At 37.2% G+C, this 22,621-nt stretch overlaps 1 protein-coding gene across 1 annotated transcript in view; it reads right to left on the reverse strand.

Moving 5' to 3' along the window:
• Window positions 1–4,786: 4,786 nt before the first annotated feature.
• The window catches only part of LOC124162904 (myb-binding protein 1A), a 33,214-nt gene continuing 15,379 nt past the window's right edge, over window positions 4,787–22,621 (reverse strand). The window contains exons 9-19 of the mRNA XM_046539625.1: window positions 21,743–21,931; window positions 19,594–19,872; window positions 16,314–16,562; window positions 14,280–14,437; window positions 13,060–13,197; window positions 12,864–12,973; window positions 10,812–11,007; window positions 10,387–10,633; window positions 8,710–8,862; window positions 6,498–6,646; window positions 4,787–5,275 (exon numbers count right to left, since the gene is read on the reverse strand). Coding sequence (XP_046395581.1) covers window positions 4,834–5,275; window positions 6,498–6,646; window positions 8,710–8,862; window positions 10,387–10,633; window positions 10,812–11,007; window positions 12,864–12,973; window positions 13,060–13,197; window positions 14,280–14,437; window positions 16,314–16,562; window positions 19,594–19,872; window positions 21,743–21,931 — 2,310 coding nt within the window. The 3' untranslated portion in view covers window positions 4,787–4,833. The remainder of the gene's footprint in view (window positions 5,276–6,497; window positions 6,647–8,709; window positions 8,863–10,386; window positions 10,634–10,811; window positions 11,008–12,863; window positions 12,974–13,059; window positions 13,198–14,279; window positions 14,438–16,313; window positions 16,563–19,593; window positions 19,873–21,742; window positions 21,932–22,621) is intronic.

Genomic DNA, 22,621 nt, shown 5'->3' on the forward strand with positions numbered 1-22,621 from the left:
TATGTTATATTCACTTTTGAAATTAAGGACCTCTTATAAATCCATTGAGATAGAGCAATGGTTATTCCTGTGAATTAACCATCCCCCATTTAAAATTCGAGGAAGTATTTGAGCAAGTTTTATGCATGTCAATGATGATTGAGTGATAAGTCTGTGTGGCAGCTTCTCTTACCATGCCTCATTACCTATACTGGTGCCAATATTTAAGATATTATTCTATCCTGGCGATTAATTCGAAGGAATGCTGAGGAAGTACTCTTATGGTTACCTTAAGGTAGTTTTTGACTCATTCTTCCATTAATACATATAGAAAACGAGAGTAAAATGACAAGAGAAGATTTCAAATAGACAACATCTTAGTAAAGCATAGGATTAGAAATCAGGTGAAAGACTACAAAAACTTATACCCAGGGACAGATATCGTCGGCGACCATAATTGAGTGATGCTGAAACACCACCTAAAATTAAACTGAAAAGAACTGTAAAGAATATGTGTATGGAAAGTAGAAAAATTGAAGGAAGCTCATGATTAGCTAGAATTTCAAGAAGCAGTAGAGAATAAAATAAAAATTGATCTTACCAAGAAATCAGCTGAGGATAGCCGGGATAGCAAGAGATAGACTACAGGAGGTTGCAAAAGAAGTTTTTAGGAGAATAAAAGCTGTTAAGAAAAATCTTTACATCACAGATTAGAGCTCTTTTGTAGAGGAAAGTACAAAAATGCAATAACTGAAGGGCGACTACAAAAGAATAAGGGACGAAATGTGTTCCACAGCAAGGAAAGCCTGAGAAATATGGTTGAAGAATACCGGGGAAGATGTGGGAAACAGCCTTTCACATGGAAAAGTAGAACCTGCTAATCAGATAAGGAGGAATCGCTTGAAGGAGCAGAGTGCAGCTCATATAAAAACCAAGTATCTGTGATTAGATTTGGATCCAGTAGCAAAGAAGCAAGAATAAATAGAGGATTGAGACAAGTATGTGCTCTGTCCCCCATTAATTATAATGTTTAAATCAAGAAAGCCAACAATGGTATCAAAGGGGAAACCTCAGGAGTAAAAAAATTAGCATGCTGCGTTTTGAAGAAAATAGGGTGGTTTCCTATAATTTTTTTATTGCCTAAATCGAATGATTATTACTCCTGGAGTACGCATTTCACGCTCTTAGATTTTCGAATGACGATATCTATTTTTCGCGATTAAACGAAAAGTGAAAATTTTCAAGCTCGCGAAAACACGACGGCTAAGTAGGAATGATGGGAAAAGTCCGTGTGACGTATTTCTGGTTCCAGCTGTCGGCGTGTGAGGTGACCTTGGGGCGAGGCTTGAGCGCTCATGCAACGCAGGCTGCTAGCAGGTAGCTGAGTACCCTGCTAGCAGGTAGCCCTTGGCTTAAATAAGGATTATTATTCCCCTATCAAATGAAGGAAACTTTCCGAACTTAGGTAATTTTAATGGGTGATTATTAAGACATATTTCCCTGAGCTCTGTGCCTCATGCATGAATTGGTAATCTCAGACAATGTAAAACTCCTATCTACTCGTATAGAAACTAGGTCCCTGTGACGTCTCGTGGAGTGGAATCGCAAGGGCGCCAATCTGGCCTTTTTCAAATGGGGTTAAAATTGACTATTGCCATTCGTCTAAACTGGGATTTCTAAAACCGAATAATTTGTATACTATGAATAAACTAATGGTGGGTAAGGAATCGCAATCAATGCATTTCATTTTCTTTGATGAAGGAAACTACCCTATTGTTTTAACCCTTTCAAGATGGTGGAGTTCTTGCCTTAACATGACTTCTGTACTTAGCCCCGAGAGATTCTTCTTTCCCCTCCGTACGAAGCAATTTTAGAGGACATTCGTTTAGAAGGGTATGGCGGATAATCACTCACTCTCAGCACCAACCTTTTTCGACCCTTCCTAGCGGGGACTCCGCATTGTCTCGGATTCCGAGGGTAGTTAGGTAGAGGTTAGTAGGGTTTATAACCGTACCAGAAGAATTGGCTCGCGGTCAATCGCACTTGGTGTACCTATATGAATTAGCTATATGGATAATTTTTGCTTGAACGTAAATTGCAGACTTTGAATTGAATTCCTTGTTTTATTCTGAGAATTGTCAAATTTTGAACGAAGCTCTACCGTCAATATTATTGCAGCAACAATTTCCATGTTGATATTTGTACTGAAATCGAGATATATGTTAATATGTATTTATCATTCTCTCTCAATCGTAAATGCTGCTCAAAAGACAAATAATTCAATAAGGTAGTTTCCTTCATCAAAGAAAACGAAAGGCATTGATTGAGATTCGTTACCCACAGTTAGTGTATTCATTATATACAAATTATTTGGTTTTAGAATTCCTAATTTTGACGAATGGCAATGGTCAATTATAACTGCATTTGAAAAATGCCCGATTGGCGCCCATGCGATGCCACTCCACGTGACTTCACAGGGACCTAGTTTCTATAAGAGTAGATAAGTTTTAAATCATCTGAGATTACCAATGCATGCATGAGGCACAGACTTCAGGGACACATCTGATAATCACCTATTAACTGCCTAAGGTCCAAAAGTTTCCTTCGTTTGAAAAGGTATTAATAATCCTTATTTAAGCCAAGCACTACCTGCTAGCAGCCAGCATTGCCCGGCGCACAATACCCTCACCCCAAGCTGGTCTCCTCACTTGCGGCAGCGGTAACCAGAACGACGTCACACGGGGTTTTCCCAGCATTCAGACTTAGCCATCACGTTTTCGCGTGCTTGAAAATTTTCACTTTTCATTTAATAGCAAAAAATAGATGTCGTCATTTAAAAATCTAAAAGCGAGGAATGCCTACTCCAGGAGTAATAATCATTCGATTTAGGCAATAAAAAAATAATAGGAAACCACCCTATTCTTGATATATATTTTTTGAGAAAGGAAAAAATACTTAATTTGCAAAATGACTGCATAAACAATTGTATGACTGCGGTCCCTTACCGATAAGAGGGGTAATATAAGACAAGGGGTTTGTGTACCTGCTCCCAGATTTCGAGGGTAAAGCCCAAGCCCTGCATTGTTGGGTCCCGGAACAAAGAAATCGCACACCCGTGACCATCATTAAAGGGGGGAGCAAGGAGACGTATATATTCGGCATTCATTCACCTGCATAGGAAAATCTCCGATGAAACTTTGCAGCTTTTGTCTCCCGGGTCAAGAAATGTCGAGATGCATACTTTCGTCTTTAGTGAGGAAAAGGTTAAATATAGTAGAGAAAATGGCTTAGTACAATTGAAAATCAATGCAAAAACTAAAATATTGGTTTGCAGCAGAGGTTACAACCAACATAAACTTAGGAAACTATTAACTTGAGATGAAGCAGTTCAGCTACCTTGGTAGCCGAGTGATAGCATTAGACGAAACCAGAAATAAATAGTCAATACAATAGCCCTTGCTGAGAAGCCATGCCTCAAAATGAGGAGTCTCATAACAGTTTGCAATACACATATGCGCTAAGGATGGAATTCATCCGTACTTACATTTGGAATAGTGAGGCATGGATAATAACAGCAGTACAGAAATCAAGGTTCGAAGCTTTGTGCCAAAATTTTGTCTCAAAATAGTGAAAAATATTTTCCCCCATAATGTCCCCTCGCCACTCATGTTCGCAGAGAAACTCCAATTTAAAATCCCGCCAGCCAATCGCTGCCATCTTCTACGCTTCTGCATTTCCCCTCTCTCCCCCCTCCCTACGCTAGCTAGGGACTTCCCCTCAATTCGTGCCGGCAGTTTGGCAGGTGGGCGGACACCCTCTCTTCTCTCTCGGACACGCACCGACTAGGAGCTCTGCAGGGACGAACTTTTCCTGTCTCAACCCATCTACGGCCGCAAGATTGCAATGATTGTATCACGGTATTTCGCCTAAGGGCACTATGTATTCTATTCTTAGTTCAATATATGCATTCCCTTGTGGGACAATGTGGTAATTCTGAATGGCTGTCTTGTATTCATTTAATTCTGACCCCGTCTGTCTCCCCAACCTAGTCAGTTCGAATTTGAGCGACTACGAAACCATTTCGTACGTTGCAGCTTCTTTTGGTGTTTAAGAAGAATAATGAAGATAATATGGGCAGTTTACATGAGCATTGCTCAGCTTCTCAGAAGGGTAGGAGACGAGTCTTAGGAAAACATTAGGTAGAAGACTGAACCTTTCCAAATGGCCACACCATGAAATACGATGGTCTATTGAAATTTATCACCGAAGGGCAGGTGGAAGGGAAGAATGCCACCGGTAGGCTGCAGAAGAGATACAGATTAGCTGATAGAATGATTGAGTGGAGAGCTGTATCCAACCGATCACCAAATCAGTCTCATTATGATGATGAAGAATTGTTTAACATTGAAATAAAATATGTATTATCATATCTAAACCATTACATTTCTGCAAAATTTAAAATTTCCATTTCTCTCTCAATATTTTACTTCCTAATAAATTTTCTATTTCAATCCTAAGCTTTCATTTCAATTTCTTATATTTCATGTTCAATATTAAACCTGGAAATTAAGCTAAAAGTTTTCATCCCAACGACCAAGAGCCTGTACTCGATAGGATTCAACTGATTAAACGACTCTCAGTCCCTTTCCTTAATATTAACTCACCAACTCTTGAACATGATGTATGCATTTATACCTATAGGTACCTATACGCACTTTATTTCATAGGTCTCATATGGATTGAAAACCAAGAAAGGACAAAAGAGTAAATTGGTAGGATCTAAGTAATAAGTGAACCACCATACAAATAAAAATAATAGAGTAACCACTTTAATGAGAATTTTCTTTACAAGAGTCAATCATTCAAAAGAGTTTTGATTTTCTTTGCCTTTTTCGTTGGCGTGTCACTTTTCCTCCTCTTGATTTTATTTACACTTCTCCCTTCAACTGAATTTAATGAATTGTCCATAGCACTATCTTCTTCAACCTCCATATTTGCAGGCACCGAATCCATTCCAACAAAAGAACTACCTTCTAGTCCTTTAGAAAATTCCTGCATACGGAACTCTTTCGCTTCTTTCTTCTGTTTACGAGCCTCAATTTTACTCGCTTTTTTACGCTTCTTTTTCTTTTCTCTCTTCTCCTTTTCTTTGTCCTCCTTAAATAATTTTGTGTTTGTTACTTCATCCTTTTCATCGTCACTTGATTCACTCTCATTGACATCGGCCGCAACAGCTTCTCCATTTTCTTTCTTGACTTTGGCTTCCTTTTCTTTCTGTCGCTTTTCAGATTCGTGTCTGAAAAAATTCAAAGAGTAAAAGTGCATCAGAGCAAGGAACGACTAATACATACAAAGTATCAGCTGTCACCGAGGGGAATTTTTCGAACATGAAACCTAGCTACACAGAGAAACAATGACTGTGGGTTTACCCATTCACATCCATCCCCTGGGATTTAAATCGACCATCCGATTTAAATCGATCCATTTTCATGTAAATAAAATCTACATCTAAGAAAAGTATACCTAAGGCGATTTACAATGGAAAAAGTTTTCTAAATAGCCACCAGATGGCAGCTGCTACCAGGTACTCTATCTGGCCAAAAGCCACGGGGGTTGTAAATATTTGGAGGCGCTGTTTCCCAGTTTTTAGCTCAGTCAAAGTTCTGCCATCTTGGTTTAACAATTTTTGGACTTAAAGTCTCCGACTGATATTTTGGGGTGGCTAAGTTTTGTTCTGAAAATGAGCCACATTCAGTGAAAAATGCTACCATAATCATTAGTAATTCGCTGGTGATTTTCATAGGATTTTTCCCATCATTCGCTATACTTCTATTAATGTATGAACTTTGTGCCAATTAGCCACTTTACTGGTGGTGATATCTATGAAAATATACATTACTACTGAAACTGTTATAATTCCATTGGCTATGATAAAATTAAATACCAGCATAAGTGCAGGTAAATGAATAGTTTACTCCCGTAAAATTTTATTTTCAGCTGAGTTGGTTATAGAATGTAACTGTGGTGATTGTTAATAATTTTTCCCTGGGAAAAGATGTTTGAGTCATAACTTTGCAAAGCCTGCCAATGAAGTAAGAAAAAAAGGTTTAAATTGTGCGTTCCATAAGTTATTTTAATGTATTAATGAGTTATGACCAAAAATTTCATCAGATAGTAAGCATTGACCCTTATGGGATTGTCAACGTTTTAGTCAAAGTGGGCGACCACACTTCGCTCCATGCTCGAAACCAGTGGTGCCCCCTCCAGATATTTACAACCTCCTTGCCAAAAACTTAGCAGCAGGATCAACTGGTAGATATCACTATGCGTTCTGCGTACTGGTACCTACACTTGTGGTGTTTGTGGCCAGCTTCAGGCCAAGTACCAGTACACTTGTGGATGCGAATGGGTTAAAGTATTATTTTTTTGTAGAATATTTCTGCTTTCTCTTCACCCTCTAGAACTTTGTCACTTCATAAAATGGGAATAAAAATGAACAGAAAATTCATTATAATTACCTCTCAATCACTTCTTTAAGCCCAAGAGACTTCAACAACTTTCTAAGACCCCTTTTTCCATCAAAGCTGACCTGCTTCATTGGTGTACAAAACAAGGAAGTCAACACGACACCTAATTCACTCCAGTCCATTCCCTCTTGAGCTGAATTCTAAAAAAAGAAAGATGTAAAGCATATTTAAACAAAACTTCATTAAATATATCCTCTAGAGAATTACCCAAAATTTACAAATCATTAACGAAGTTAATCAAATTCAATAAAACATATTTAATTTGGAAATAATTTATTGTAAATAGCATAGTGCTTGTTCCAAAATTCACAAACAGTCATATGAAACCATTAGGTATTATAAAAAAATGGAAGCGGGAAAAGAATAGAATGCACGTAACATGTATAGTAAAACGTCTTCTGAGGTAAGTCTTACTTAAAAAAAAAACCTCTTCAAGGAATATTATGAGCTAATCTCAAATGCTATTAAATCTATGCATGGGAAAGGATCTAAAGAAATAAGCTTTGCAAGCCATCAGATATGGCTTCACCATACCAGCAACATACAAAAAGAATGACAATCCATAAGTGTCATAAAATAACCACTGCCTTAGAATTAGGCAACTTACATCCACGCTGAGGAGAATTCCTCCCTGTTCTTCCGATACAAGATTAAATCCCTCAAATTGGAAAAGGGAGCTATGTAATATGATAATGCAGATGAAAGAAAATAAGGGATCCCACAAAACACACTAATAGGGAAATAGATCCTTAAATTATGTAGGTTCGAAGAGTTTCGCGGCGTTGATTACAGTGAAACCTCGATATAACGACACCCCACGGTGCACTAATAAACACTCGCTATAGCGAATTGTCGCTTTACCGGAGGTGGAGCAAATAATAGCCAATATACCTGTTGCGAACAGATATACAGGAACAGGAGTGGTGCGGCGACAGATAAACATCTATCCGATAAACGTAAGCATAAATCCAGAAGAAAGGCGATGTTTTTTTGCATCACTAAATTTCCTTACTCAAATAACGACCAACTATTCAAACAATTTATAAGCGCCGCACTGAATAAAAATCATACAAAGCATTGTTTTGTCATCATTATATTTATCAAACGACAGTTTACCACATAAATTTGAGACTGAGCACTCCATTAACTTCATTTCTAACAGATCGCTAGCAATTACAGAGGTTAAGGAGTCTTCATGAAAGTCTTCCGGCGGTGAAACCCTCGCTATGGCGAGAGCCAACACCGAAAGGGTCTCGTAAAAATAAATTTTTTAACACGCTTATTGTAGGGTCAATCGACGGCGCATCGGCTATCTCTCGTAATAGCGGGGGTGTCGCTATAGCCCGTACTCGCTTTAACGAGGTTCCACTGTAGATGATCTTTCCATTCTATTCGGGTTTTCACCGCGTTTGTTGTTTTTTAATGACAACGGTTTCGCTGGCGTTACAGTCAGCGTTTTCAGGTCGAAGGTGAGGAAATTGGAAAATTAAAAAAAAAATATATCGAGTGCCTTGTTCATGTGGTAAATATTACATTGGCGAGACCTGCAGATCAATGAAAGTCCGATTGCAGGAACATCGAAGGGCTACCAAAAACAAGCAGCACCAACTCTCAGCCATATCTGAGCATGCTTGGAGTGAACCTGGACATAACATCCTCTTTGAAGACGCCAGGATAATAGCTAAAGAAAATAAATACTTCCCTCGCCTGATCAGAGAAGCTATTGAGATAGCGAAAACGCCCGCAAATTTCAACAGGGATCAAGGCTACAGCCTGCATATTGCATGGAAGAGGATTCTCCTACCACCAACAATGAGAGATGGACAACCGGCCAATGAGAGAGCAACAGCGGATCAGCAGCCACCACCTATATAAGGCGGAAAATTTTATGCCTATAAAAGGCAAAAAAAAAAATTTCCAATTTCCTCACCTTCGACCTGAAGACGCTGGCTGTAACGCCAGCGAAACCGTTGTCATTAAAAAACAACAAACGCGGTGAAAACCCGAATAGAATGGAAAGATCACCTTAAATTATGTGTTAGAAATATATTTATCTACTCAGAAAAAGTAATTTCAAAAGCTTAAGAATTCATAAATGGATTATCTCAACATCTCATAAAAGACACCTAAAACATGGTTAGGTAAATAAACTTCTCAGATGGAGATAAACTTAGGCCAATAGATTATGAAAAAAGTTACCCACCGATTCACCTAGTTTCTCTTCTTCCTCCTTAATTTCACCTTTAACCTGCCTGTGTTGTTCAAATGACTTGATGGCATGAAGCAAACCTATCAAACAAACGAAGGTTCTACCCACTTTGGAATTATCATTTGTTTCCAACACCTTCTCTAGGAACTGAAATAGTGCAAAAGAAATATGAACAGGTAGGGAATGACAAAGTTAAACAAAATAAACAAACTCTATTGATAAATAGATTCATAACAATAGATAAATCACAGACTTCTGGAAAATTCAGGAAATAAAGGAGGGTAATCCAAAAACAAGCAAAAGTATCCCACTAAAAAAATTGGCTCTCAATAATGTTTGACCATGTATATCTTAAAAATTTATTAAATAATTTATCACATTTTACTTAAGTCATTAATTTAACTATTTTTCACAATGTGATACATTTAAGTGTAATGTAAGGAGTTAACTTCAGAAGTCACACATGAAATTTAGCAGCATAAGAGGTGAATAAGGATTCAGCATCACAAAGTAACTCACTGAACACCATAAAGAAAGTAGTGGGGCCAATGACTGCGGTTAGAAAGTAACATTTATACATAGTTATTAACTATTATTGCCAAAGTAAAAAGAACCAAGGCAGAAAAGACATAGAGGAAGGACATTCGGAGTTGTTTTACAGATCTTTCCCCAAGGACGGGAGAAAACAACTGAAAGAAACAACTGAAAAACAACAAATTCGGAGAAGCCATCCCGGAAGCAGAATGGAGAAGTCAACTACTTGTGGTAGTCAGAGGTTGGAAAACTATGACAACCAATGTGTGGAAAACTCAGAAGATGGAGAGATTCATGAATCTAGAATGCCATGGAAGACTTCAAGGCAACAAGCTAATTTCTAATTCTTCGTTAATACTTTCATGGGTACTCATCATGTTAAATAATAACTTTTGGGCCATGTTGCCACGTCAATTTTTGGGTGGCCCCAACGTTTCCCCACCGATGCTGGTCGCTTTCTTAAGGGATTCTGATGAGGTGGGAATTTATATCCATGTATATAGGAATCCGTCTCAGGGGTTGGAGGGAGGGGAGCGGGAGGTTGGATGAATAGGTTGTTGATAGTTTTTCCAGATTAAGGGATGCCAAAAGCGACTTACTTTAAGGCCGGTGTTCCTGTTAAATTGTTCTTCTCCTCACAAAGAAATATATATATTTTATATCTAATTAACTATATAATTATATCTAACATATATTTTATATCTAAAATCTAATTAATGAAATATAATTTATATTATATTTCATTAATTAGATATAAATTCCCACCTCATCAGATTCCCTTGAGAAAGTAACCAGTATCAGCTGGGAAACATTGGGGCCACCCTAAAATTGACGTGGCGACATGGCCCAAAAGTTTATATTTAACAAGCTAACTACTCATCGTGAAAACCTCATAGCCAACAAATCAACGATTATAAAAGATCGCATATTTTCCCAGCAAATATTATTCATAATATTTTCTTGGTTATGGTACCGGGTAGGGCTGTTTAAAACCAACGTTTTGATGAGAAACTCCCTCATCGAAACATTGGCCTTACCCGGTGCCAAACCCGAAAATATTTTATCAATAATCAATGAAGATGTTCACAAGTGACATGGAAACGGAATAAGAGACATGGCTGTAGTGATAAAACTTACCTCTTTGGAATGAGAACTGATTTCTTTTTTTAATGACACTAACTCTTCTACGTGCGAGTCGTCAAATACTGGTAAAGAGGCCATATTCTGAAAGAAAGCTGTAAGAAGTTGGAGTGCTTGACTTCTTCTGAATGGCCTCACGTCTTGGTCAAAACTATATTGGACCAATATGGGTAGCATACTCCAACGACCAGGCCATTGCACCTGAAGAGCTTGACGGAACATTCCAACTGGCAAGAGGCAATCCCTAACAAAAAAATATAAGAAGATAAAAATTATTATTATGCCATACTCATACAATTTGTTCCAATCATTACAAAAGCTAAGATTTACAACAAAAAACTACTTAGTAATTTAACTATGCACTTGCAAGATAATGTATTTCACACCTTAAAAATTAAAGTTGTACTTTCAAGATTGATTACCTTTTAGTGAAGAATGTTTCCAACGACTTTTTATAGATGTCTGAGATAGTAGAACCATGGACTTCAGATTTCCTACCCTTCTTGGATTTCTTAGTCACATTTTTTTCTGTTTCCTTTCTCAAAAACTCAGAAGCCTTTACAACAAATGTACAACAATGCATGATTTCATTTGCCATTTCTAAATATATTGGAGCAGCTGAAAAGATAAGGAAAACAAAGGGTTATAGTTAAATATAAGGTTCATTAAAGAAAAATGCGAGCATATTCTTAAGTTTTTATAAATAATAATCTTCCTACACAGAAAAAAAGAAAATGACAACCAGAGGGGTTGACAATTGACAAGACTTTGATGCATATGTACCAGATAATGATGTGCCACGTCAAAATATGTGTTTACAGTATTAAATTAACGTGGAATTACAAAGTCAGGGTTCCCACTCTAACTATATTATAAAATTCATGTCTTTTTTCCAGGTTTTCATGGTCTAAATGTCTTCAAATTCACGGTCTGTTGATGAGCCATTTTAGTCAGAAATATTGATCAAGTAACAGTCACCAGCCTCACGTCAACCAAAAATTTTACAAACCCGACAGATGCTGTGAATCAAACACAGCGATTAAAGTGCTACTATCTCTAGCAACTATTAGCTACATTCAGGGCCAGCAATCACAGGTTTAAGGTCAATGTGTCATCATGGCACTCGGACCAATAATTGCGCTTAGAATATACGTGTGTAGATAAATGCGTAGACAGTGTCTGCAAGTGACTGACCTTGAAACATGATTGGCATACTAATTTTTCTTTTGATCTGTCAATCGTAGTTTTACAATCAACTTTTGTAAGATTTTAAAGGTTTAAATGAAAAAATTCACGGCTTTTTCATGGTTTTAAAGTTTCCACGGCTAAGTGGGTGCCCTGAAAGTTTTTACATTTTATTATCTTGGTAATACTGCCATTACGCCACTACTGTATCGCGAGCGAGGAATGTGAGACTCAAGATCAAAGTAGGTGGGGAAAAACTTGAACAGGTAGAGCAGTTTAACTATTTGGGCAGCACATTAGAGGAAAACGGACACAGTAGCAAAGACATCAGGAAGCGAATTTCACTAGCAAAGGAGGCGTTCATGAACAGGAAGGAGCTTCTTAGAGGATCATTATGTAAGAGTTTAAAGAAAAGGTTAGTGAAGAGTTTGATTTGGAGTGTAGCTCTCTACGGTGCGGAAACGTGGACACTGAGGAAAGAAGACGAGAGAAGATTGGAGGCATTCGAGATGTGGGTATGGAGAAGAATGGAGAGGGTGAAATGGACGGAGAGGAAAAGGAACGACGAAGTGCTGGATATGGTGGGTGAGGAGAGGCAGCTTTTGGATTAGATACGGAGGAGACAGAAGGTGTGGATGGAGGGAGTACTCAGCAGAGAGGGGATGTTGAAAAAGGTGTTAGAAGGTAGAATGTTAGGGAAATGAGGGAGGGGAAGGAAAAGAATAGGATTTTTAGATAGATTGAAGGGGATTAGGCCTTACAGTGAATTGAGGAAGGTGGTAATGGAAGGAAAGGAAGGCTCCCAGATCACTTCTTTAGTACTCCATGCAAACCTACCTTAATCGGTAGAATACTCTAATAATAAAATACTGCCATTGCAATTCAGGAAGCTCAATAACGTTGAGGTCTGCGCAGTGGCACAGAAAGCCAAGGTCCATGTTACAGTTACTAGGAATTTTTTTCCAAATAAATTAATGCAAATTTCACTGCCCTACACACAACAGCAATGAAACACAACATATGTCACGGGGTTTGTGAAATTCTTTCTTTTTAAATAGTTTTGCTTTCTGAAAATGAAACAAGACTTATTCCAATTCAATCAGATTTGTTTGAATTAATCGAAAGCCACCATAAAGAATATTGTGAACCTCGTTACTATCACATGACCAATGATAAGTTGAAGTCCTAAATCTGGTATTGCTCAAGTCCCAATGATACCAAATTAGGGGCACACGGCTGTAAAATGAGGAATAAATCATGCATTTTTATGTAAAAAAAAATAAACTTACTCTTAGAACCTTTGTCAAGAAGGGCACCTAGTAAATCACAAAGAATTTTATCTTCTATTCCTTCAATTGTCGAGAAACTTTTTATATGGCAGAATTTCTTAAATAAAGACCTGGAAAAAATAAAAATGGCATATTTTATATTTCTCACAATTGTTAACAGAAAATACCATTTTTACTTTTGAGGTTATAGCCTCACCTAAGCCTATTTTCCAGAGGTTTCTGGTGATTATCTCTGATACAGAACTCCAAAGCTTCAAGAAGAGGTAGCACCAGGTCACAACATAATGCCATTGACGGAGTTGATTCTATGTAAATTTCAAGTAGATCAATTACCCTGAAAAGAAAAAATAGAATAACTTCAATATAAAAAAAAATATCACAAACTTGAACAGGAGAACGATCTCTTACTTCATATTCTACCAGTCACAATTGAGACCTAAGTTAATCTCTTTTAAAAATATGTATGACCAACTCATATTGAAAACAATATGCAAACATAAATAAAATGACAGCAATACCCCAGCAACGGATTCAGGGGTTAGGTGGAAGAGGGGACTTCCTAGTCTCAACCTCGCCTGAATAAAGACATTTTATTATTATAATTAGGCAATGAAAATGAATGGTTAGAACCACTCACAAAATCCACTTATATTTTTTAATTAAACAGACCATGGTTTCAACTGGTTACCTTCATTTTAGCGATGCGCCAAAAGTTGAAACTGAGGTCTGTTAAATTAAAATAATATAAAGGTACTTGACCAAAAGTTTGTAATTAATTGATTCATGATTAATATGAGACATACAGGTGTATGATGCGTGGTATGTCGGATTTCTGCCACAATGTTTCGTGACCGACTGCTGGTCACTTCTTCAAGGGAATGATTGTGGTGTTTGGCGCTACTGACTTTTTATTTCAAGTGGGAGAGGTGGGCAGAGGGGGTGAGGAGTAAGGACTGTAAGGGGGAAGATAGAGAAATATTGAGGATGACTGGGTTTCATTTACTGCTGATTCCCAATATGAGTCTCTGTTGAAATCATTTTTGTTTTTCTTGATCTCGATGGATTAACAGATGAGTCTTGGTTTGAAATGTGTCACCATTGCAAAGACTCTAGATTGACCAATCGGTCATGAAATTTCGGGGGCAAAATCCGATATATCACATGGCATACACTTATATGTACGTCATAAGTATGCCACTTTTTAATCATCATGACCCGCACAAGCTTTAATCAAGAAATAATTGATTCATATTTAAATATAAAGTTCCACCAAGTTATGCCATAAAGTATACATTATATTATCTATCACTTCCCTAACCTATTCCTACAATACCTTCATCCCTACCCTCTTCTCTGCCTTTTCCACATCCTACACCCTCAATGAAATGAAGAAATCAACGAAAAGCTAATACTAACCTGACTCGAAAATGTGTGAGCATTTTTTCATCCTTTGATTGTTGCTTTTTGGCTTTCCCAGTGTTCTTTGTTTCCTTCAAGAGTCTGAAGGCATTTGAAAGAGCCGCATCTAGTTGCTGACCTTCTTCCTCCCCTATTTCATCAACATCCACGGATTCCTGTTAACAAAATAAATTTTTATCAGGAAAATCTAGTAATTTATGAGGCATATGTCCCATCAGATGGACAAATTTCACAGCATTGTATGATAAAATTTAATCATGAAGGAAGATCATTCTATCAAGTACACCGAGTATTATCTAGGAAAGCAACTTACAAGGAAAGTCCCTCAAGTGCCACCCCAAGATCTCGTTCAAATTTTGCTAGGTGATAGGAAATGGATACTCATGAGGTGTAGTTTTTCTTTCATCTGCTAATGCTCAATACTTTTCAAGATATTAGTGACAGAATGTAATAGGAAAATGTCTACATTCATGCAACCCACGCCATGACAATACACTATCAGTGCTCTTCATCCTAGCAACACAGTGTATGGGGCTAATGTTGAGCAGCGTGTTGCATAAATGTAGGCATTTTCCTGCTACTTTCCGTCACTAATAATAATAATAATAATTTATTCGCTGAAGGCAATACAATTGCATAGCTTCGTCAAGTTACATTACATAAAGGATAAAACACAAACAAACAATGGCAATAGAACACAGTATGTACGCAAATGACAATTAAAGATACATCAGGACAATATTTAATACATTAATTTACATTTAAGTTTTTCCTTACATACAACATGACTCATTTAAGTTTTTCTTTACATACAGCATAAAATTCATCAGTAGAATATAAAGGTTTTTGTATTAAAAATTTTTTTAGCTCAGTTTTGAATTTTAAAAAATTGTTGATTTTTTTAATATTTTGAGGGAGTGAATTGTGGAGTTTTGCTCCTCTGTGGTATGGACCCTCAGTATTTAGTGTGGTAGATCTAGTTTTGATGTGGATATCTAGGTTTGACCTGGTATGATGCTGGTGAATGTTGCAGTTTAACTCATATAAATTCATGTTATTTTTAACAAACAGAATGAGTTCAAAAATATACAAGGAGGGTAGGGGCATTATACTGGCCTTACTAAAATAAGGTCTACAGGACTCTCTATAAGATAGGTTGAAGAGAGTCCTTATGGCCTGCTTTTGCAATTTAAAAATTTTTGCACTGTGGCAGGAACTGCCCCATAAAATGAGGCCATATGCCAGTATGGATTGGAAATTAGAAAACTAATTTCTCAAAAAGTTTTGAGCATTGGCAACTGAAACAAAAACTACACCTCATGGATATCCATTTACTATCACCGAGCAAAATTTGAACGAGATCTGGGGGTGACTCTTGAGGGACTCCCCTCATCAGTCAAAAAGTCAAACTGGTGATAACTACTAGTGACCATTATTGAAACACCACACGTCAATCAAAGCAGCTTAATAGTAAAACAAAACTATTCAAATTGTGGTTCAAAGGCCTTTTATAGCATTTTAATACAATTTCCGAAAAGTAAGTGTAACTATTTATTTGAAATTACTGCAAAGTTACATTGCAACAGTACTTATAAGACATTAACATTTTTGTAAAGTAACTTTAAATGAGATCAGTCACACATTTTGGTACTTAACCTTTCTCTGTTAATGTACATGTTAAATATTATGCTAAAATCTTTTTGGGTATTCTCAGTCTCTCACATTATCCTCAAGCTTCACCACTGCTTGAATTAGAAATAACATGTTGGAGTGAGTGACTTTTATTGTTTTTTTCATTTATGCGGTGCATATTAATACTGCCAGTAGTCTGTTTGGTTTACCATTTTTGTCTTTGTTTGTTGCTATGTGTAACGATGCCTTGTTTTGTGCGTTGTAGGTAAAGTAAGTGAAAAAGAAAGACATACAAGTTCCTTTAATATGCTCTGCTATCGGTATGATTAACTAAGAAGGAAGAAATTAGTTATTAATTGCAACATAACAGATTATTTATGCTGAGAGAAAAATACACACCGTATCAGAAGTAGGTGCCGCTGTTCCAAGCGCTTTCTGCACAGCAAGCTTCAGCGTCTCATTCACGGTTGGCTCTTCCTCCTCATCATCACTATCATTTGATTCATCTCCAGAAATATCCTCTTCATCTTCCTCTTTCTCATCAGATCCCTCATCCGAGTCCTGGCTATCTTCCTCCCCATTTTCCTCATCGTCACTTTCATCATCATTCTTACCAAGGGGGCTCTTTTCGGGTCTTGGATCCAGAACCTAGAAGTGATGGACTGCAGTTAGGGAATATTTGATACAAATTTCAGATTGTTTTTAAATACAACTGAGTGGACTTTGCATGGAGAAGAACAGTTATTGAGCATATCTGTTTCAGTGCAACTATCCATAATCAGAAGTGCGGTTAAGTCTTTCAACTTTATTAAAACTGACACTTTTGTGCTTTTAAATAGAAATCTTCACATATTTCATTAACTTAAACTTTTTAAAACAATTTTTGGACAAAGGGACTTTCTTGGCGTTATTCTGAGCATTGGGATTTTTTCTAAAAAAAAAAAGACATCAGCAACTTTTTATTTAAAAGCCATGCCTATGCCGACATTTAAAGGTCACAGGACATTGACCACTTTTGTTTGAGTCACGACTCACATGCAGAAACAATTTGAAAAAATTCAGTTTTCAGTAAACACAGCCACAGAACTGTCGCCAGACAAGGTAATTATCACTTCAAAGCCATGGCTGGGGCTGGGCAAAACACGGGCTGAGGAGTATTTGCAATACAAAAAACAGCTCCAAATTTATGTGAAATAAAAAAACCTTTGACTTGGGCATTTAAAAAATGAACTACAAAACAGTATTTTAAATACCTTTTGAAGTACAACATACATTTATATGGAAACTAAAAGATCATTAAAAAATAGAACCTGCTTTGGCACACAATGGATAGTTGCAAATATGAAGAAAACGATTCTAACAAAAAAGAAGTAATCTCTGGAGCAAAATGCTACAGAAGTGTTATCAGAGCTACTTCAAAAGTATTTCACAAATGTATTTGTTATATTAGAATGGGAAAATATCAAAGATCTGTATTTGATATACAAAACACATTCAGGTCACGCATTTGAAATACCAAATACAAATAACAAATACCGTATTTCCCGGCCTATAAGACGCACCGGCGCATAAGACGCACCTGGATTTTTCAGGTTAGAATTTACGAAAAAAACTAAAATACTTGGATAATACAAAAAAGAATTTTAATGATAACATTTTACATAAAAACGGAACTTCTTATATTAAAAAATTTTAAAATTATTAATGAGCAAATATATCAGAGTTTATTCATCATAGAACCCCAGAAATTCCTCATCACTGCTGCTAAAATCATTCGCGTGGATATTTTCTCGGGAGTCGTCACTTTCCTCATACAAAATGTCATCTTCACTTCCATCTAGCGCATTGCTGATTCCACACTTTTGGAAAGACTTTATGATAGTCTCAGTTTTTACTTTCAGCTAGGACTTTTTCACCCACTCACAAACGGTAGAAATTGACGGCCGTTTCATTCTTCCGGTCGGTGTGAAATCGTGAGTTGGTGCCTCAATCCACTTTATCCATTCTTCACGCATAAATCCCATGAATGGTTTATTGATTGAAACATCCAAAGGCTGCAGTTGAGAAGTCAATCCACCAGGAATCACAGCAAGATTCGTCTTCAGTTCTGTAGCAAGGATTTTTGCGGACTCCGTTATATGGGCCTTAAACTGATCGCACACTAACAAAGACGATTTCTTCAGAAGTCCACCTGGACGCCGGGACCACACCCTCTGCAACCACAGTTTCATACCCTCTCCATCCATCCATCCCTTAGGATGTACATGAATATAAATTCCATGTGGAATTGTACACTTAGGCAGCATTTTTCGTTTAAAGATCAACAAAGGAGGGAGTTTTGAACCATCAGCACAACACGCAAGGACAACAGTATAGCATGTTTTTTCGTCGCCGGAAGTCTTTATCGTAACTGTTTTTGCACCTTTAACGTCCACAGTTCTATTTGATGGCACATCAAATGTCAAGGGAACCTCATCCATATTTCCTATCTGTCCTATTTCAAAACACTTCATTTTTCTCAGGTTAAGTACATATTTATGGAATTCGATAATTTTTCTTTCGTATTCGGGTGGCAGTTTTTGTGCTATTGTGGTTTTAGTACGCATGCACAGACCATTTCTCTTCATTAATCTTTCACACCACGACGTTGTCCCAGAAAAATCGGCAAAAGACATATCTATCGCCAACTTTCTCGCTTCTATTAAAATCATTTTTGTTGAAACAGTGATCCCGTTCTTCCTGTGATTTATTATCCAGGTCTTAATGTGCTCCTCAAGCTTTGGCCATTTCGGAGAACATGAACGTAAAGTTTTCTTACTCTTATTTGCATTCATTAAATCTACCTTCTGCTTCCGCCATTCTCGTATCATCTTCTCGGTTGGAGGTGGGCCGAAACACCTTGCAGCTGCCCGGTTGCCGTGTTCCGAAGCATATTTCACGACTTCAAGTTTAAACGCAATACTGTACGACAATCTTCTCTCTTTAGATCCCATTAGGTTATTCCAATTTTGACTTTTTATACAGAAATTACCAAGTTTCTGTGCTTAGAAGCACATGTGCAGACTAAATAGAAAGATACGTATTACGCCTGAACTGACTGAACACCGAGCTCATACATTGTTACCTAAGGTTGAGTGCCGGTGGTGCCGGTAGACTCGTGAGTTTATCGTGAGAGATACAATGTATTAGCATATAGATGACATCTCCTTTGGCTCAATGTATGTAAGTTTTGCAGCAGCACCCATTGCAAGATTAAACTAAACATGCTACATTGTATGCATTTCTGATTTATCCGGGAATTTTTTTAAGGGAGTTAGACATCGACGTATTAAAACTTTATTTCTAACAACCTGCTCAAAAGAGTGCTATTATCAAAATTTTTAATGAATTGAACTATTTTCAATGCCTGATACACTAAAAAATACTTAATGGTAATTATTTATCCTGTCAAAACGGTTGCTTATTAAAGGACGAAGTTATACCCGTGATATCCGTATACCATCGGCGCATAAGACGCAGGCAAATTTTACAGCACATTTAGGAGAAAAAAAGTGCGTCTTATCGGCCGGGAAATACGGTACTTATTTTACAATACTTGTGTTTGAAATACTGCCAAGCCCTGGCCCCCCATTGATTTTTTCTTCCATGCTACACCTTAATTTCTCTTAAGACTGCTTACCTGTAAAATGCTGTGAAGGGCAGTGGCTGTAAGTTGCGGGCAAAGATGACCAAAAACTGAGCCTACTATGCTTCTGAGAAGATGACGGTTCTGAGAGAGCAAATGTAGAAACAAGTCAACGACTACCTCTACCCAAGCAAGGTCTTCTGGTTCAGCATCGTCTGCTGCATCTTTATCTTCTCCAGCAGCCACTTTAAGCTTCTTTGATTTTTTTGAAGGGGTACCGCTTACTTTACTCTGCTGTTCTTGCTCCATTTTAGCATAGCATGTGTACAATTCCTAAATCGCAATAGGAATAAAGAAAAATACTTAGAGGATTAATTTTGGAGCGGCATAATGATCAAACAAATCAATGCAGCTTAGTGACAAATAAGGGTGTTTTAATGTTTAGCTACCTAATTGAATTGTAAAAATAGATAGCAAGGGCGTTCCACATCATTACTCTATGGTATCTAAAACATTCTTTGCATATTTTTGGAATATTACATTTAACTCTCCTTATTACGAAGTTCACGGGACTGAAAACCGAAGGTTCAAAATAAAGAACTTCGTAAGGGCATTTCTTTTAGGAATCATTGCAAAAAAAATACCTTGCCAAAATTCCTCGTCTCTTTAATCTCCCATACTTATAGTCCCACTGCGGAACAGCTTCAGAGTCGTGTGTATGATATATGAGATTAAGTTATGCACAAAAGTAGTAAGTCCTTGACATGCTAATAAGATGCATTCTGAGACCTTGTTTGTAAGTAGTCAAATCTATACAAGGCATCAAAAAGTGTGATTATCCTGCAGAATGCAATACTGCAGTACAATTTTGCATTTACTCATGATTGTGACGAACCAGTCTAGCTGTGTGTGTGACGCAGCTGGAGCCAAAAAAATTTGCTGTCCACTGGAAGGAAGACGGGTGAAACACAAAACAGTTCCTGACTTCACAACAAATTAATTAATACTTGGTTCAGACTGTGCCCTAAGTGCTAGTGGAACTTGCCAGTTGGGTGATGCACCACACCGTGTCGCATCACCCAACTCCATAGGAGCCAAATTTAAAATTTCGACCATGTATGAATTTTTCAAATGTTTATACCTCAGAAATTAGTATATTCATCAGAGGAGAACTTATCATTCGGCCAATTTACGATCAGTAATGAGTGGGTAATTAATGCCTTTGGGCACAGCGCATGAGGAGAATTTAAACATAGTGCAATGATTACTACGTAGCATAGTGAACATCCAACTGAACACCGTTACTTATTCGTGGACCTTTGTAATAAAGGTCATTTTACAACCACCAGGATTGGGACTGAGGTTCGTAATTTCGTAACACAGTTTCTTTTACTATATATTGGGTTAGCCTTTTCGTTGGGACCAACGATTTGCTTTGTAAAAATGAGAACTTCCTATTAATGTTGTTCGTATTAACAAGAATCTACTATACTTCTTTAATGTGGGAAGTTTATTTGTTTATGTATGTGGCATGAGGTGGAACCATTCACTTTCAATGACTTCGTAATATCAAGAGTTATCTGCACCACATGGACACATCTGGTTGTTGCATGTCACATGTGGTTACCCCTTTATTGAGGCTTGCTTTTACATAGCTCTCATATTTTAGTCCCTCCATTTTGCATAAATCAAATGTTTTACTGTATACACATCGATAAAACAAGAAATTAATTCCTGGGGTAGACTATACCACTAAATTTAAACCATATTATCAGCAATATAAAATTTATCATTCCACCTAGAATTTTCAGGGGGGTGGATGTCCCCTCCATCTAAGTTTGTACAGTTTATGCATACATACTCCTTTCTTTATTCACCTGTAAATCCTGTTGATAAGAAATTCGATTTATAGCATGCCAAGAAATAATTATCAAAACTGAAACTATACACACGTTTTTACCATTGTTTAAAAATCTGTGTACGCTAAAAATGTTGAGCGATTGCATTCACCAAACACGAAAAACTGCAAGTTGTTTTCACATACGGAGAAAAATTAATCATCTAGATTTAGGCATGCTAACCCTTCGGAAAATTGAACACATATTAATATTAAACCATCTAAACAATTAGAGCAAAGATGAGAGGTTACTTCACTACGATGAAACAGAAAAATTAACAGCTCTACAGATATCAATTCACTCACTTCCAGGCAATCGGAAGCTAGTTTGGCATCCCAATCAAATAGTTGAAGAGAAAGATGCAAGAAAAGAAGCAGAAACACTTTGGCCCCGCCAACGTTGCCTCTAGACTTAGCCTCTCCAGCACCTTCCTTTCTGGTCTGCTCCTCAAGCTTCCTTATCACCACCATTGCCTTCTCCCAATCTTCTAACGCCTGAAATGAGTAAATTATAAATCATGAATGCACTAAATATTCAAGACTGATTAGGTAGTTTTTAAGCATTCAAATCATAACAGCCGGTTCTTGGCTAGTAAAACCAGTGATCTGATTGTGCTGAGTCAGTACATAGGTTTAAGGGGAAGAGGCAAGGATTTGAATTTTGCACATCCTCATCAGCATATGGCAGTCAAGTCTAATGCTAGTCTTCGGATGACTTTTTTCATTAGTTACTTAAGCACGTAAAATAATTTATTTTCAACATCCTCCTGAAACAGCATATAGAGGTCATTACAACGGATGAAATAACAAAGCACGATACAAACATCCATGCCCTGAATACAGACTACCTATCCAGGTGGGATTTGAACCCGCGACCTACGGCTTGGCAGGTGAGGACTTTAACCCACCACCACCGAGGCCAGTGAAATAGGGCATTAAAAATATTTTCCAGAATTACGGAGTGTCCTCATTCAATGATATTAGGTGATAATATCAGCCAACAACAACTAAACATCTGGTGGCAAAATTTCCTTGGACAAAAAAAATTGTGGACACTTTAGAGATGTCTACTATCAGGAAGAGGCTGCAATTATGACACACTTTTTCATGTTAACTCTTGTTTCAGTAAAATAACTCTGCGGTATGCTTCATTTTTTAATTATAATAAGTAATCAAAATTAAATT

The sequence above is a fragment of the Ischnura elegans genome, chromosome 7 (assembly GCF_921293095.1).
Source record: "Ischnura elegans chromosome 7, ioIscEleg1.1, whole genome shotgun sequence".
NCBI lineage: Eukaryota > Metazoa > Arthropoda > Insecta > Odonata > Coenagrionidae > Ischnura > Ischnura elegans.